At 49.3% G+C, this 18,092-nt stretch overlaps 1 protein-coding gene across 3 annotated transcripts in view; it reads left to right on the forward strand.

Moving 5' to 3' along the window:
• LOC125715389 (cytohesin-1) overlaps positions 1-18,092 on the forward strand; it is a 52,674-nt gene that overhangs the window by 10,001 nt on the left and 24,581 nt on the right. The window contains exon 1 of one of the 3 annotated variants that reach the window (XM_048986807.1): positions 552-1,009. The exons of the other annotated variants lie outside the window; for them this stretch is intronic. Within the exon in view, the coding sequence (XP_048842764.1) occupies positions 934-1,009 (76 nt within the window). The 5' untranslated portion in view covers positions 552-933. Of the gene's footprint in view, positions 1-551; positions 1,010-18,092 lie in introns of those variants that run through there. 3 annotated transcript variants of the gene reach the window in all.

The raw sequence follows: 18,092 nt of genomic DNA on the forward strand, positions 1-18,092 counted from the left end.
GGGGGTTTTTGGTCTGCATGCAAACTACAGAACAGCAAAACTGTATTCCTCTATGGCCCGAGACTTCAGCTGTCATGCCACCTAGAGGATAAGCAGGGCTGTGTGGCTGAATGGAGGTTTGGTATGTGTGTGAATGTGTCTCTGCGTTTGTGTGTGTATATGTGCGTGTGTCTGTGTTTGTATGTACCTTAGACACTGAGTTACACTTTCAGTGGAACTATGAAAATGTATGAGCGAGTGTAGGTGCTTAACGGACTTTCTGTGCATGCAAAAGTATGAGCTGGTGATGTAAATGAATAAAGTAACACTCAATGTGTGTGTTCTGTGTTTCTAAACTGTGTGTTTGTGTCTCTGTGGGTGTATGTGTGTGTGTCTGTGATCTGCTGGCTATAAGAATACCTCACAGTTAGTGTGCAAAGCAACAGGAGTCTGTGTGTGAGTGAGTGAGAGAGAGAGAGAGGGAGAGGGAGGGATAGAGAGAGAGTGAAAGGGGGGAGAAGGAGAGCAAGACGGAGAGAGACGACGAGAGAGAGGAGAGTAGAGGATCAGGCAGTGGAGATAGCGAAGGAGAAGGAGGGAAAGAGAGCGGTCATCAACACAACGCGTTGGGCTTCTCTGCAGGGTGTGTGTGCATGTGTGTATGTGCGAGAGAGAGAGGTGCGTTGGGGACAAGCGAGGACCTTGCGGGCAGGGGAAACCACACTGCTAGGGGAGTTTCCCCTTTCTGCTTCACCGCCGGAGGAAGACGGCAACACACACATACGCACACACACACACGCTGGCATACATTCCCGAAGAAAACACACAGGCAGGTGCGCTTTCACAAAGTGCACACACAGAAACACACACTCACAAACTTCTTCTCAGAAACGACACACACTCCCTCACTGTCCACACACCGGGGATTCTGGGAAAGGACCGTGATTCTCGACCATGGGCACCGTGAGTGAACTGTGCGCCTCCAGCTTCCAGGCATTCCTCTGCCCGACGGTGCACATCACCCCCCCAGGTGGGTCCCTCGCCCCCATGTCCGTCCTGGGTCATGCTGTGTTCAGATGTGCCAAGCGTTTGTGTATGTTTGTGATGTCTGTGTATTTGTGCGTCAGGTATGTTTATGCACTTCTTATGTTGTCTTTTCTGATTTGTGTGAACTTCTTGCGAAGTACCTGCCCTGTATAATCTGGCCCACCACCATCTGTTACCGCGTCCGTGCTGAATGAGGCCATGTCCCCCGATGCGTCCATGCTGAACGCGGCCGGCTCCCCTGAGATGTCAGTGCTGAACGCGGCCATCTCCCCTGATGTGCCCGTGCTGAACATGGCCAGCTCCTCCTAGGCGTCGGTGCTGAAAGCAGCTGAGTCCCCCAACGTGTCCATGCTGAATGTGGCTGTGTCCCCTGTGTCCCCTGATGTGTCCATGTTGAATGTGGTGAGATCCCCCAGGGTGTCAGTGCTGAAAGCGGCTGGCTCCCTTGAGGCGTCTGTGCTGAATGCGGCCGGCTCCACCGAGACGTCTGTGTTGAATGCGGCCGGCTCCCTAGAGGTGTCAGTAGTGCTGAATGTGGTCAAGTCCCCCAGCGCGCCTCTGCTGAATGCTGCTGTTTCCCGCAAGGTGTCAGTGCTGAACGTGGCTGAATTCTCCGACGTGTCTGTGCTGAACGCAGCCAGATCCTCCAATGGCGTCAGCACTGAACATGGCTGGATCCCCCAAAGTGTCAGTGCTGAATGCGGTCCGCTCCCTTGAGGCATCAGTGCTGAACGCAGCAGCTCCCACGACACGTCAGTGCTGAACGCAGCAGCTCCCACGACACGTCAGTGCTGAATGCGGCTGGCTCTCCCAACGCTTCCATGCTGAACACAGCTGGCATCAGTGGTGTGCTGTCTGAGAATGAGTGTGCGTTACCGTGGAGACCGATGCTCAGCAATGTTAGGGGCAGCACCTTGCAGAGGTGTACCAAAGAGCTCAGGGATTTGTATGAAGGTCACCTTCTCTACCCCCTCCTCACTTATGGGTTTTCCCGGTGTCACCTGCATGTTTTGTGTGGTTGTTTGTGGCTCCGTGGGTTCAGATGCTGTGCCCCTGATGAGGAGATTGCTGGTTCTAATCCCTTGGATGGTAGAATAGAATCCTCCACATCTGCTGGGGGGGGGACTGACTTGTCAATGTGCTGGGTCTTAGGACTGCTCTGTGGGGCTTTTCCATCTGGGGAGGGGGGAGGCGAGCGATGAACGGCAGCTGTTCTGCAGTCCTCATGCCCAGCCCTCAGGGTGGGCTGCACATGGCTGATGTGAGGGTGTCAGACCTGTGGGGGTGACCTGAGTGACCGGGGGGGTCCTGCTTTACCCGGTGTGTCACATTGAGTCACATATTCAGATGGACATTCTCACAGGTGCCCTGCCCTTACTATTAGTTGGTCTAATAAACCATCCCATAATAATGACTGTCAGACGCACTCCCACATCCTGAGCTTGAAGGCTGTTATACAAGATGAGAGCAATTGAACCCCCCCCCCCCCCCCACTGAAGCATGAAAGAAGGGAAGTGAGTTTCTCTGGTCTGTTCTGTGGGGGTCTTGGCTGTGCACACCATCTGGGTCCGAGTCAGCTGTGGAGGGTGGGCTGGCTCTCCCCTGTGTCATACATGTGTGTGTCATGCGCGCGTGCTGCCTGCCCACAGAACTCAGCGTGACGTCATGTGACCATGACCACTCCCCTGGCAGAGGGCAGATTCTGGGCCTGTACTGCACAGGGTACAGATAGAATTTACAGGGTAGATTTTAAGCTCAAACAGTATAAGCATAGAGTGTAGTGCATTATAGAGTATACGCTCACAGAGTACAAACTCACGCAGAATAACAGAGTATAAGCTCACAGAGTATAAACTCAGAGTGTATAATGTCACAGAGTATAAGCTCACACAGAATAACAAAGTATAAGCAGAGCATTAGCTCAGAGTGAATAACCTCATAGACTATAAGACCAGAGTACAACTTCACAAAGGATAAACTCACAGAGTAGAGTTTAAGCACACACACGTTCAGTCTTAGTGGCTTTATGGTGATGTGGAGTTTGGGTGTTTATGCAGTGAGCAGTGTCCCTCCTGCTCTTGGGGGGGGGGGGAGAGGTGGGCAGCTTGAAGGGGCTCTGTCTGAGAGCACGTCAGCTCTTGACGCATTAACGCCCCCAGGTATCCCCTCCCCCAGGTCAGCTGCAACAGGAGAGCACTGATGATGCCTGGCCCTTAAAAGGCCGGTGGTGCTAATGGTGTGAGCGGGGGAGTGGAAGCAAAGGAGAGGGAAAGAAAGAGAGAGAGAAAGAGAGGCAGGTGGAGGTGAAGATAGAGGAGGAGGTGGGGGAAGGTGGGGAGCCTCACGGATTCAGTTCATTCTGATCTTTCTTCATATGTTAAATATTCAAAGTAAGTTTTGGGCGTGAGTCACTCAGGTCAGTCAGTAAGCTGTATCCAGACTGGGCTTTTCTGCAGAATTACGGCCCACGGTGATTATAGATGGAGGCCGTGCTCAGTCTGCGTTTGTTCCAAGAAAGACCCCAGCGGAGTGAATAAGCTGTTACTTTTTAGCTGTGAGTTGGGTAGCATTGTTACCTCACACCCCCGGGGGACTAGTGTCCTGTCAAGGGCACCCCCCCCCACCACCCCCTATACCGGATGGAATTTGGATGGATGGATTATCATATGAAAGAGTTCAGGTTTGTAGGATCATGTCCTGTCAAGGGCGAAGTTCAGCCACATAAAAATAGACCCATTTTGAGCCCTGGCAGGCCAGTGGGGGTCATAACCCTAACCCCCCAACCTTAAGGGAACACTCATGCAGAAGAGCGTTACTTCCTGACCAAAAGGCACTGTGTTGCACTGAAATCAGCAGCCATTTACACACCTGGTGAAACTGGTCTAATAACAACTTCCCAGAGCAACAAGGACGCCTCCTACAGGCCGTCATGGGAACGACGCTTCCGCTGCTGAGATAAAGACAAAAACCTCTTCCAGCTTACAAGCCATTATTAAACATGACAGAAGCCGTAAGCATATCAACTCTAATCATTGTCTCTATGGAGAGATTTAGTGTTACTTCAAAGACAAACATTCCGGAAGGAGTGTTTGTGCGCGTGCTTCGCGACACAGAGCTACACACAAGTGGAATATGTCTCTTTAAGCGCTTGATTGGACAGCGGAGTGGGTGATTAGGCCCCCTGTTTTACTAGGTGTCTGTGATGAAGGTCCTTCATACCCAGCGGATGATGTCAGTGTGATGTCAGTTTGCCTGATTCGTTCATTTTAGGCTTTTCACCAGAACGAGATGCACCTGCCTGTTATGCAGAAAACACCGGAACAGGTGAACTCGGCCTCACTCTGTGCTCATATTGTTTTCTGTTTAATTGCATGTGCCAATATATTTTTAAATGACACTTTGCTCTTTGTCTGTCTGTCCATGTGATTCTCTTTATTCATATCTATTCCTCCTTTTCTCTCATTCGGTATCTATCTCCCTCTCTCTTTTACCCCTTAACAAAGAGCCCCCCCCGGCTGGTAATAACCCGCTCCCTTTTTGTCACTCTCCTCATTTATCTTGGTGCTGATGTTCCCAGGGACCTGACACCCCCCACAAGCTTTTGTTGGCGTACTATTAACATGCATTTTCCTTTTGATCACATTATCCTTTAGTTCCAAAGGCCAGCTGATGCTTAGGAAAGTGACAGATTATTAGCACTGATATAAAAAAATAAAACGAGATGTGGAAACAGAAAGCAATTAATGTGAAGTCGAGTGAGCCTGTTGACATGAAAGTGTCTATCGAAAACGGCGTTTTGGGCCACTTAAAGCAATCAAGTGTCATGCCTTTAAAAGCCTGTGTTTGAGGATCTTGGGGTGTGTTTAAAACATGCACTAACCCACTGGGCCAAGCAAGGGGCTGAACACGGGCTTCCCGTCTCACGGTTTACTGGTGTGTGTGAAAGCAGGAACCCCCAGTACCAGTGAGAGCACGCGAGACAGTGCAGGACGGCGCAGCAACAAATAAAATCAGCAGGGAAGAGATCGCTGGATATCACAGGACCGTACATGGTCATACACGATCATACATGACCACAACCTCACTAACAGGAATAGTGTCCTCAAGAGGGTATTTGCTGTTAGCGCTGAGATGCTACAGGGCAGTTTGGTCTGCTCACCAAGCCCAAATTAAGACACTCTATCCTAATGCCCCTCCACCCAGTCACGATGCTGATGAGAGTCCCAATGCTGAATAGCATTTGGGCTAGAATTATTAAACGTAACACCCCATTTGCATTTTATCCACTTAGGAAACACTCTGAGAATGCTGGGTCAGACTATCCCCCTTAAGCAGCTGGGGCTTTTGGGTTTTGCTCAAGGGCACACAGGTGACATCACACTGCTGAGCCGGGGCTTTGAACTAGTGACCTTCTGATCACAGGTACAGTGAGCCGCATACCAACTCACACGCTTAGGATAGGTGAAGAGCCACTGCGGACAAACAGGACGATTTTTCCCGCTAATCGTGCTGCGTAAAATCGCAGAGCATACAAACACCGTCACTCGGTCTGCATGACTTGCTCAAGTCCGGTTTTGCTGATGTCAGTCAGACCACCGTCCCGCCCCGGGATCTCGCCAGCGCCACCTTCAGGCGCACTTTCCATCGCTCGCTCTTTACCGGCAACACCGTCGTCCGCAGCTCATCTCGGGGCCCCTGTGAGACTCGGGACTAAACGCTAATCGAGGGCTGAAAAAACAGAAATGTGTCATCGCTATTAGAGCTGGAAAATAATTTCCGTTAGACAAAACCATGATCTGAATCATGCAGTTGGAAGATGGATAGTCGCTGCAGTAGATTATAACCCACTTGCTCCTGGGTTTCTAATGCCGACAAACCGAAGCAGCCTGCGACATTTTGCTACATGTTTAACTATCCCGTCTGAAAATGTTTGCGTCCTGATGAGCATAAACATGGCCTTTTCTTAAATAACTAATCAGAATCTTCCGGAACAGTCTGGTAATTGCTGTGAGGTGGAAGGTTAATACGTGACTTCATATATAAGTGGGCTGGGTGTGATTGGATGGTTATTGGAAAGCTTTGACAGGTGGTACCTTGAAGGTGGAGGTGATGGAGTAGATTCTGGTATTGATGCTCAGGTCAGTGCCTGTGATATCTACCCCTCCAGGGATAGTTGGTCTCCACCTCATCAAATGGGGGCCCCCACTCGCTCTGTGGCCTCTCACTGCTGTCCCCCCGCCCCCCCCCCCCCCCAGCCACTTCGCCCTGATCAGCATGGACCCTCTGCAATAGCTTGTTTCCCAAACAGCAAGTTTTACTGCTTTTACTGCCTTTTTGGGGGTAGGCGTGTGTCTGTGTTTCTGAGCCCCTGTCTCAGCACCCCAGCCCTGTACTGTGCCCCCTAATGACTGAGAGTCGGGGGGGGGGGTACACTGAAATGCATGATGGCCTGTCTCTCTGAGTCAGGCCAACTGAGTGGGGTGGGGGCTATGGGATGATGTTTTCCAGCTGTTCCGGGGGGGGGGGGGCAGGCTCCCGGCTACACGCGTGTGGAGTTTGCATGTTCTCCTCATGTTCGTGTGACTTCATCTCTCCCCACCACATGCAGTTTTGCTGATTGGCTATGCTAGATACGCGATAATGAAGCCAGGATTAAAAAAAAAAAACAATGAAACATAAAGATTTGATTGTAATCAATACCCTGTCACGCAGAGAGGTTCAGCCTGCGTAAGGTCGGGTTAGGGGCATATGGAGCTGCTGAAGGTCCTCCCACCCTCAGCCAGCGTTGATGCCTCATTTTAAAAGTGAATCATTTTGTTGCTCCCACACGATTGGAGGCTGCGCCATTTAACGCCATCCTGCAGGCTCGGCCCTGCATCCCGGGAACGCCGCGGAATGCTGATGAGGCTGGATTTCATCCCAGGACACATGGACTTAGATCACAGTCCCCAGTGGGGTCACCCACTGCTCTCTGCTGCCCTCTGCTGCTCTCTGCTGCTCCCTGCTGCTCTCTGCTGCTCCCTGCTGCTCTCTGCTGCCCTCCAATGCCCTGTTAGAGCAGAGTGGCACCTGAGCGTGAGCAAACACAGAATTCGGTGACCCAGTCCCTGAGTCACCCTGCCCCAGTTTTCATCCGCTGGCCCTGAACAGGCTGTGAGCCCCCTGCCAGTTGCTCCTCGTCTTCAGGGTGCAGTGGAGTGCGACGATGTTGCAGGCCTCAAGGAGCCTTCAGGGCGGTGAAGTGCTTTGCGGAGAGACCCAGGCGGGCGGAGGCTGAAGAGTTCTCCCCTCACAGATGCTGCCGGGCTGGGCGAAGCAAGGGTTTAGCCATTCAGTAAGAGGGCTATGGCTTGAGGCTTAGACAGCAGAGAGAGGAAACCGTGCTTTACACTAACGTTGTGCAGGCATGTTGCCATATTCACGTCACATGACAAGTCCCTGGTTTCCTGATTCACCCACGTTCTGCAAATGCAGCGGTGACTATGGGTGCCACCGAAATTGCATACTTGTTTACTATGTAGTCGGTCACATACAGTAAGCAAGGTGAGCAGTATGTCCAAATCCTCAGTATGGATGAGACAGTAGGCGAATGGTGCCTGAATGACATAGTACATGCTGTGGAATTCTGAAGTGTGTGACTGACGGGTGCCGCGCTATCCCACGAGGCCACTGGACCATCCATCCACAGAATTTATGTCAACATGATGGATAAAGTGGCATCACTGGACAAGACTAAGCATAAAACAGTGTCCTGTTACAAAAGGTGGCTAAAATATGTATTTTTTTGTTAATAGTTTTTAACAGTTTTTAACTTTTGTGGGGGCTTAAGGTACATCATTGGTAAACATTTGAAGCAGGTAATATCCAAGGTGGTGACCGCAGTGTGTCAGAGTGTGTGCATGCTATTCTCCCGTATACATACAATACATGCTGTTGTAATGGCTGTGTAGCAGGAATCTAATGAGATTCAGTATGTACTATATAAGTATGCGATTACGGATGCACCGTTCCTCTAACCTCGAAGCCCCACCCCTTGCGTGGACTTTATTCGGCCACGATGCAGACTTACTGCTGACCGTCACCTAACCGCGGTCAGTCGGCATATCAAGACCTGAAAAGGGCAGTAACAAAGGAACAGGTTCAGAGGTGGGGCAGGAGTTGGGGGAGGGGGTTTCTGCATAATTTCACAGCGAAGCATCATCATTATGGAATTATGACTATCAGTCTCATGGTAACTGTCCTTATGATGGGAGCGGAGAAGTGGATGCACCTGCAGCCGCGGGCCCCGAGTACCACAATGCGCCGCGCGTCCTTTTAGGGCGACTGCAGCCCTCCATGCACCCGGGCCCCGCTCTTACCCGCCATGACACGCTGGTGGCCTCTGCACTCAGCAAGGACGTAAATGAAAAGCGCAACGAGTCATGCATTTCCTCCAGTGGGGTGGGGGGCAGAGCTTCAAAAAGTGCATCATTCAGGGTTTCTGTTCCTGCTTGAGAACAAAGCGTCAATGCCCCCCCCCAGGGACCTGAATAGCTTGCAGATTGAATCCAAGGATGCAAACCTATAACCTGATGCCGCTAAACCCATAGAAGCCTCATCACTTATGTTCTGGGAGGAACACAGGTCTCACATTAACGTCAGTGATACATGGGAAACTGAGCAATCAGCAAGAACTCAGTGCTGAAGTGAAATCCTGGTCCCTTCAATTGAAATGGCAGTTTATAACCCCTGTTGTAGCTCAGTGTCCTCGCTGACAGGCATTATCTGCTCACCCCAGCTGCCGTGGGATAGTTAGGGTGTGACTTGGTGCACAGGGTCTGGGGTCTAGCGAGCTGGCAGTGGGCCTTCATTACTGACGTCACCCATCGTGTCCTGGGTCGCACTGCTTCACGCCATTCTCATTCCATGTCCCTGTTCTCTCTCCTGTCTAATCCCCCAGCCTTGCCCACGTCTCTCGCAATCAGCCGTCAGCGCTCACATCACGCCCTCCTCCCCCGCGCGCAAATACAGGCTCTGATTGGTTCAGGCTGCATTGACATTCAGATGCTTTCAGACGGCCACAGGATAATGAGGAGAGATGGAGCGGGAGGCCAGTGCGGGCCGACACGCATGTGCGTATGCGGGGGGGGGGTCCTGCGTGCTGCAGCCCTGTCAGCATGAGGCCTCAAAGAGCCCAAGATCTGTGAGTGGAAACAGCAATTGGGGAAAAATTCCCAAAAACCCGGGGGGGGGGGGGGGGGGGTTTAGAGTGCCTGGATGCTGCGAGACAAAGTGGAGAGAAAGATCTGTCACTTCACACAGTGGAGGTGGGACTGTGGGCACCACTGGATAAGACCCCCCAGCAATGTGATGAGAGGACAGCTTCAGTGAGAAGCCTGAATGATTTACCCATCGTGCCTTTTTATCACCAGTGACATCTGGGTCTTTCTGGGGTCTGTGTCTGGGCAGGGCTGAGTGTGACATCTAGTGCAGGAGGGGGGCACTGGGCGTCGCAGTGTAAGGAGCCAGAGGGGCTCAAACCTTCACTCTGATCAGATCCCTAATGGGAGTCAAATGATAAGTATGCAGATGCCAGGGCTGAGTGTGCGCTGTGTCTGTGCCTTCTTCTCATATCTACTGGGATGACTGGGACCAGTGAGGTTAGGGCGGATGCTCTCGATAGTGGGTCCTCCCCCTTTCTGCTCTGGGTCCTACGACAGCAGCAGGGGCCGAGCGCCATGCCGAGAGTCAACGATGTGACACGATGGCAGCTGCGAGCTCGGTGTGTCACATGACCCTGAAACCCCGCCCCCCCCATTAGCGCTGTATTAGCGTGTAATGGATGCAGATCTGCTTCCCATCCCCTCAAACCCCAATTAGATACAAGTGCAGATAACTGGCAAAAGATTTAATGTAGGAATCAACCTGTCTACGGTATGTACACACACACGCACACACACACACACACACACACATATCCTCATGACCAAATCCCTTTCGCTCTCATATTTTCACTCCAAGCCTGTCAGTACTTCACCCACTCTCCTGGAGGAGTCTTACTCCCCAGACCATATGAGCGCCACCTGCTGGCTGCTTACAGCATGTCTGCTTGTTTTTTTTGCACCTTCGCAGTGACTCAGGCGAAAAGCGATAATTACTCAAGGCTGAATATGCTTGCTTTCTTTTGGGGAGGAGGTGGTGGTGGTGGGGGGGGGGGAGGGGGGTGACTTCTATTTTCAGCATAAAGGAGGATTTTGCTCACGCAGCGGTGGGGGCGGGTGCTGTGCCGCGTTCGCTGAAGGTGCGGAGGAGGTCACTGGAGCCCCTGGACTATTAGCCGCTCATAATTGCCAAGACGACAAGGGCCTGCTGGCAGGGGGGCGGAGGGCGAGGGGGCGATGTTTTAATGACGGTGTTGAGGATGCTCTTAATCTGGTCCTGGATCAGTTTCGCTGCCTTTTCCAGAAATTTCCTGATGGTGGTACAACCGTACAACAAAAACAACAATAATATTCTTATTATTATTATTTTACAGTTGTAGATTAAATCGTATATGTGGGTAGTAACACATGGAGTAACACACCTCACATCTATGATTAGTAATATGACCATTGTTGTATGTGTATGTATATGTACAGTGTATGGATATGTATAGTGTATGTATATGTACAGTTTATGTACAGTGTATGTATATGTAGAGTATATGTATATGTACAGTGTATATATACAGTGGAACCTTGGTTTGTGAGCATAATTTGTTGCGGAAACATGCATGTAATCCAATCTCCTGATGGAGATCTGAGGGTATTTCCATGGTGATCTGAGGGTGACCTGATGGAGATCTGAGGGTATTTCCATGGTGATCTGAGGGTGACCTGATGGAGATCTGAGGGTATTTCCATGGTGATCTGAGGGTGACCTGATGGAGATCTGAGGGTGTTTCTATGGTGATCTTAGAGTGACCTGATGGAGATCTGAGGGTGTTTCCATGGTGATCTGAGGGTGACCTGATGGGGATCTGAGGGTGTTTCTGTGGTGCTCTGAGAGTGACCTGATGGAAATCTGAAGGTGTTTCTATGGTGATCTGAGCGTGACATGATGGTAATCTGAGGGTGTTTCTATGGTGATCTGAGCGTGACCTGATGGAGATCTGAGGGTGTTTCTATGGTGATCTGAGCGTGACCTGATGGAGATCTGAGGGTGATACAGCATTGCTCTGAGGGTGACCTGATGGCGAGATGAGGATGTTGACATGCTGCTGAAGCTCTGTAGTTGCTGGTTCGTTTCTGTCATATTCCAGGACTCTCTTTTCTCTTGGTCCTGTTTCTTTTTTATTTCATCTGTCAACTACATAGAGAGAAGAGAAGCTAATGGAGGGTTCTCTGTACTGGCAGGACTGCTGTGCATTTCTCTATGTACATGTGTGCTACAGAGGGGAACAGAAAAGAGCAGATGAGGGGGTCACCTTGGCATCCCTGCAGACCTGAAGCTACAACTCCACCCTATATCCCCTCCCACATTTTGATCCCTTTGTGATTCTCTGGGAATGCTTTCTTCATTAGTAACTGAATTACCCCCTCCCTGCCATCTAGAGACCAGTGATTAACAAAGATTATCAGGGATTAGCAAGGTTTAGAACTGCTTCCAGCCAACTCAAGTGAAATATCAGAGAGTGCCCTCTGTCCTGTTGAGGACAGAGGCTTTCCTATGAAGCCAGAGGCTTTCCTGTGAGCACAGAGACATTTCTGTGAGGACAGAGGCTTTCCTGTGAGGCCAAAGGCTTCCCTGTGGGGACAGAGACATTTCTGTGAGGATAGTGGCTTTCCTGTGAGGCCAGAGGCTTCCCTGTGGGGACAGAGACATTTCTGTGAGGACAGAAGCTTTCCTGTGAGGCCAGAGGCTTCCCTGTGGGGACAGAGACATTTCTGTGAGGACAGAGGCTTTCCTGTGAGGCCAGAGGCTTCCCTGTGAGGACAGAGACATTTCTGTGAGGACAGTGGCTTTCCTCTGAGACCAGAGGCTTCCCTGTGAGGACAGAGACATTTCTGTGAGGACAGAAGTTTCTCTGTTAGAACAAAATTTTCATTGTGAGGACATGACTTCTCTTTTTATTGAGTTAACTTCCTTTGCTTTCTGTTGCGGGCTTTACCTTTTCATGGGGTCATTTCATCTTCCTTCATTTCCCTCATTTTCATTGTTGTTTTGCAATTTTGTTTTTCTTTAATGCTGTTCATTTTTGTATTCCACGTTTTAGGCATCATTTAGGTAATATACTGCCAGAACCTTTTTCTTATCTCAGACGTTTGATGCAGGTTCTCTGTTCTTTCTAACAAGGAGAGTTACAAGTTCCCCCGGTCACACGATTGGGGAAAAGGGGTTGAATGGGTTCTGCTTTTGGGTTCCCCTCCTTGCAGAGCAGCTGCTAATTGATTTAGCACTGAGTGCAGCCTCCCTGCTGGTCAAAGCAGAGAGAGATCCAGCATCTTCCGCAAGCGGACCCGCCCCCAAGAAGCTAGTCACGCTCACTCAGATAATGATGGAAAGTATGTGAAGCTAAACAGACAAAGGTATGGGCAAAACTGTCCTGGGTGCAGTTCTCAGTAACAGCCAGTGGGGGGAGGGGGGTCAGAAGGTCACTCAGTGGGGTTCACGGGATCAGCAGGTAGAATATACTGAGCATGCGTCATGCATGCATGTGTGTCCTTGTGAGGATTACTGTGTAAAACATGTGGGAAAGTGTGCATGTGTGCATACTTTCAGAATTTACAGGCTGCGTGGCCATATCAGAGCACTTCTGTGTGCCCCCACCCCCACCCCCCCATGTCTTCCTGTTCCTCTTTGCTGCTCTCCAGATGTGTGTAGCTTCTCCTTTGATCGTCCTGTGGAAACAGGAAATGTATATTGCCGTGGAAACAGGAAATGTATATTGCCGTGGAAACAGGAAATGTATATTGCCATGACAACCAGGCCACCCTAACCCAGGCCTGCCACCTCAACCCCCCTCTCCTGTCATGCTGCTGCAAGTAGTGCTGTGATTTCCAGTCTGTCCATCATCCACCCCTACTAATCATGGGGATGGTATCTCCCAGCAGCCCCCCTTCAGTTAAGCTCCTCCGCACTGTTCCACAGTCATTACTGGCCCATGCCCCCTTAATGTCAGAACCTGTTTTTACATCATCTGGGCAAACGCCTTCTGTGATGCTGCCATTGCAGCTGATTGTTTCAGCACAGCTCAGCTGCTCGTCGCTTAATGTAATACCACGTCTTTCCAGAAGAGGTCAGACTGGCCATGTTTGTAGGAGCATAGGCAGTGACTTCCGGGGAGACTCACTTTCACAAGGATTGTGGTCCCACCGGAATTTATCAGATGTGCTGAGCTTGTGACCCAGAAAAGCCAGTTTAGCTAAAAGTCTCTCAAATTTACCTTAAAGTAACTTGCACTCGAAATGGGTTTGTAATTTCGGATTAACAGCCTGTTCAGTAAGTTGAACTATATTCATTGGACCATGGAATGGTTTGGAGTAGATATGACGTCAGGGGGGCTGCTTTCACTGTGAGCCCCGGGGAATAAGGGGAATCCCTTATTTCATAGAACTGACATGGAATAGGTGGCCGGGGGGCTGTCTGTGGAATATGCTATGTGGGGGGCACTTTTCCACAGGGTAGAGCTGCCTGTGCTGCTGGCTGTTAACACTGATCTGTTTTTGGTATCGATTACAGGGTAAGTCGCCTCCTTGCTTCCAAATAAAAATAACAAGGGAGCAGCTTTTCTGTAGGTGTGAGAACTGAGACTTAAAACATCCTCCTCCCCTGACTTCACAGTAACTGTGGAAACAGCGCCCTCTACAGAGAACAATCGAACAGCGTTTTAGCTCAGCCAGTTTGTGATAATTGATATAACAGTTAGTGTTTGACGGAGGCTAGTTCAATGATGTCCCCCCGCTAGTGTCGACCCTGTGGCATTTATCTGGCCGTCAGAGTCAGTATCGTCAAGCATCGCCCGCTCGCAAATGAAACGATTCCAGTTCGCTCCGCCGACTTTTTAAGTCGCCATAGCAACAAACTTCTGAACACAGCTTGGGATGAAGCAGCTCGTGTTTTTCGAATTAGCTGGAGAGCTTTCGTCTGTGAAGTTACCACGCGCAGGCGGTGTGCAGTGCCTCATGGGATGTTCGACTCTCTGAAAACCGCAGCGCCCCCTGTCTGTGAACGGGATAGCAGCAGCCCAAGATCTGACAGTACAAATTCAGCTGTCGTGAAGCTGGAAAGGGACCAGCCCGCTCAATGGGACTTTTGATGGATCTATCTTAAAATAGAATTCCTCCATATGATTTAGAAATTAAGTGGAATGTATTAGAGAAAGTGAATTAAGCCCTTTGTCCTAATTGTGTACTGGCTTTGCATGAGTCAGGAGACTTTGGGCCTCCTTTGTCTGTTATCTTACCGTCTGCTGTTTTTTAGAAGCACCTGTTACTAAAAAACAAGCATCTGCCGTCAGATGGGCAATTAACTGTGATAATTTGGCAAATTCTTCAGTTGACTTCTTTTTAATGACAATTTGTAGCATCTGTTGATCTGCACTGAAGCACCAGTAACCGCTAAAAGCGGTCTGATAGCTCTTTGATTCAGGTCACATGCGGGAGAATGCGGGGTCACACAAAGATGCAGGCGCACTGCGTTTACCTCTTATTCTGGGATTCATACTGTATAAGCAAGAAAAACGATCACAGTTCAAATATAAGGATTGTTTAACACTAGAACTGCCAAATCTACGCAAATTTGCGTAAATTCCCTGGGCCTAACACCTACTAGCATCCCTGCTGAGAGTTTCTTGGGCCATTGTCCTCCTGCTTTTGTTGTGCAAACACACCCATTACCTGTGAGGCCTGGCACATTTGCATTTTTTTACTCAGAGCAGCTAAAATCCAAGGCAGGCTAAACCTCTGTGTGTGACATGGAAACCTTCACAAAAGTCTGCCATATCTATACCAAATATCCCACATGCTGACTGACCTGCAAATATGAAAGACACACATTCACAAAATATATGGAAGCACAAGTCTGTTTTATTTATAAAAAAAAATTAGTGTTTCAAACTTTGCAGTGTTTGCAGACCCAGTGACCATCATCCCTGCATTTGGCGCAAGTGAATTTGTAACACTTTGCACTGGTAAACCTGCTGCGGTTTCTGTTGCAGTTCTCCTGTACCTGACACTGAGTTGTCCATACAAGTCCTGGCACAGCAGCAGCCTTCCTCTGTCCCCATAGCCTTTTGTGGCATAAATTGGCAATGGAGTTCCTTGGCTAGATGACTCAAAAATAATCTTCTTTTGCCTTCCCACCCTGTACATGCCTTGTACAGAACGTAGGAATTTGCCACCACCAGGTCCAGCATGTTGTAAAATACAGCTACTGGCCACCTGCATGTTGCTGCTCTTACGGAATACATGCGCGCCATTTGGTCCAACACATTTACACCACACTATAACAGCAGAGAGAGAGAGAGTCATGAGTGTATTTGCTTTTTTTCTACCTTCTTTCTATATAGGCCTGTATAGTACATATCAGAAAACATTGTAGCACTGATGTAAAATTATACACACATTCACATACCTTCATGTGGTTATAGTCTGTTATCGTGTTGGGTTTCCTCTTTCTGCCTTCACAGATCGCCACATCTTGGTCCAAGGAACTCAGAACACACACAATCTTGTTTTTTTAGGTGCATAAATTGTCAAGGAGACACTGCCACTTCTAAGCACTGACGCGGAGAATTCCTCTTGCTGTGCAGTGTCCTTTGAAATTGGAGGAAGTTCATACCAAACTTTATTCCCTGTGCTCAGTAGTGTTGTTTTGCGCTGAAGCAGTCTGTGTGACAGTGCCAGTGAGGTGAAGAAATTGTCCGTTGTGACATTTCTCCCGTCATCCAGAAATGGCTCCATCAGACTCATGACCATGTTCTCTGCCAGCCTCTCCCTTTTCTGGTGACTGGGGTCCTTTCCCAAGTTAGGGGACACGTTGCAGACGTATTTGGTCTCCAAATCCGTGGCCATCCAGAACTTGATCCCAAATTTGTCCGGCTTGGATGCGATATACCAAGTGACATGGAATGGATCCACATCTACTCCACGTTGTCTTTCCACCGGTGTCCCTCAGGGCTCGGTTCTTGGCCCTCTCCTATTCTCCCTCTACACTAAATCTCTTGGCGAAGTTATATCCTCACATGGCTTCTCCTACCACTGCTATGCCGATGACACTCAACTCATCCTCTCCTTCCCTCCCTCAGACACTCATGTCTCCACTAAGATCTCTACATGCTTGGCAGACATCTCATCTTGGATGACCACTCACCAGCTAAAACTCAAAACTAGTAAAACTGAGTTGCTTTACATCCCGGCTGACTCATCCCCCCTCCAGGACCTTGCGATCTCCTTTGACAACTCCCTGATCCGTCCTTCGGTTTCTGCTAGAAACCTTGGAGTTACCATAGATGATCGGTTGTCATTTTCCTCACATATCGCCAGTCTTTCTCGCTCTTGTCGGTTTCTCCTCTTTAACATCAGGAGGATACGTCAATTTCTTTCCACCCAGGCTACCCAGATACTCGTCCAGTCCCTCGTCATCTCACGCCTTGACTACTGCAACCACTGAGCGCCATCCGTCCCAGAATGCAGCTGCTCGTCTTGTTTTCATCCTTCCCAAGTTCTCCCACACCACTCCTTTGCTGCGCTCCCTCCACTGGCTTCCTGTAGCTGCACGCATCAGATTCAAAACACTGATGCTCGCATACAAAGCCAAAAATTCTCTGGCACCATCCTACCTAAAGGACCTCATCACACCCCGCTCTGCACCACGATCTCTCCGATCCTCCAGCACTGCTCGACTGGTCCCACCTCCCCTCAAGGCACAAGGAAGACACGCATCTCGGCTCTTCTCTGTCCTGGCACCTAATTGATGGAATGAACTCCCCCTAGATGTCCGAACAGCTGAATCCTTGAATGTCTTCAAGCGACGACTCAAAACTTTTCTTTTTCAGAAATACCTGACGTAGAACTTCTATATTCTTACTCGACTCTTTTTCTGGTGTGTGTTTTAAAAAAATTAAATAAAATAAAAATTCTGCACTACTCAATGGCGTTCTCAGAGATAGTATTCGTAGCTGGGGTCCTTATTGAGCTAGCATCGGAAATTCATTGCAGAGTCTCAAAGCACTTATGTAAGTCGCTCTGGCTAAGGGCGTCTGCCAAATCCTGTAAATGTAAATGTAAATATACTGCATGGACAATGAACCTTGGTCGAGAACAGCTGTACATCTATGTTCATGTGTTCTCCTGGAGTGAAACTTTCAGCACAGTTCTTGGTGAAGGCTGGCAGAGAACGTGGTCATGAGTCTGATGGAGTCATTTCTGGATGACGGGAGAAATGTCACAATGGACAATTTCTTCACCTCACTGTCACTGTCACACAGACTGCTTCACTTTACTGGGCATGGTGAATAACGTTTGCCGTGAACTTCCTCCATTGGCAAAGGACACTGCACAGGGAGAGGAATTCTCCACGTCAGTGTTTAGAATGGCGCGCATGTATTCAGTACGAGCAGCAACAAGCAAGTGGCCAGTAGCTGTGTTTTACAACATGCTGGACTTGGTGGCGGTGAATGCCTACGTTCTGTACAAAGCATCTACAGGGTGGAAAGGAAAAAGAAGATTGTTTCCGATTCTTCTAGCCAAGGAACTCCATTGCCAAATACAGGGATGATGGTCACTGGGTTTTCAAACGCTGCAAACACAGACTTTGAAAGATAGACAGACTGTGTGGGACAGTAACCACTGAGACAAAAGGCAGAAAGATGACGAAGAGATGAACCTGGAACTGAGGCACGGATACATCAATTTTTACATGAACAGCCAAACATGCAAAGCTGGAGAGATCACACAAAAACAAAATTCATTTTTGGTGTTATAATTCAGTGATGGCCAATGAAAATGAAATGACATTTTATTCTGTATGTGTATGAGCATGTCAAAAACCATGGACCATGACTTCACTCAGCTTATGACATTTATATACAAACATGCATTGGAGAC

Source organism: Brienomyrus brachyistius, chromosome 20, assembly GCF_023856365.1.
Source record: "Brienomyrus brachyistius isolate T26 chromosome 20, BBRACH_0.4, whole genome shotgun sequence".
In the NCBI taxonomy this organism is placed as follows: Eukaryota; Metazoa; Chordata; class Actinopteri; order Osteoglossiformes; family Mormyridae; genus Brienomyrus; species Brienomyrus brachyistius.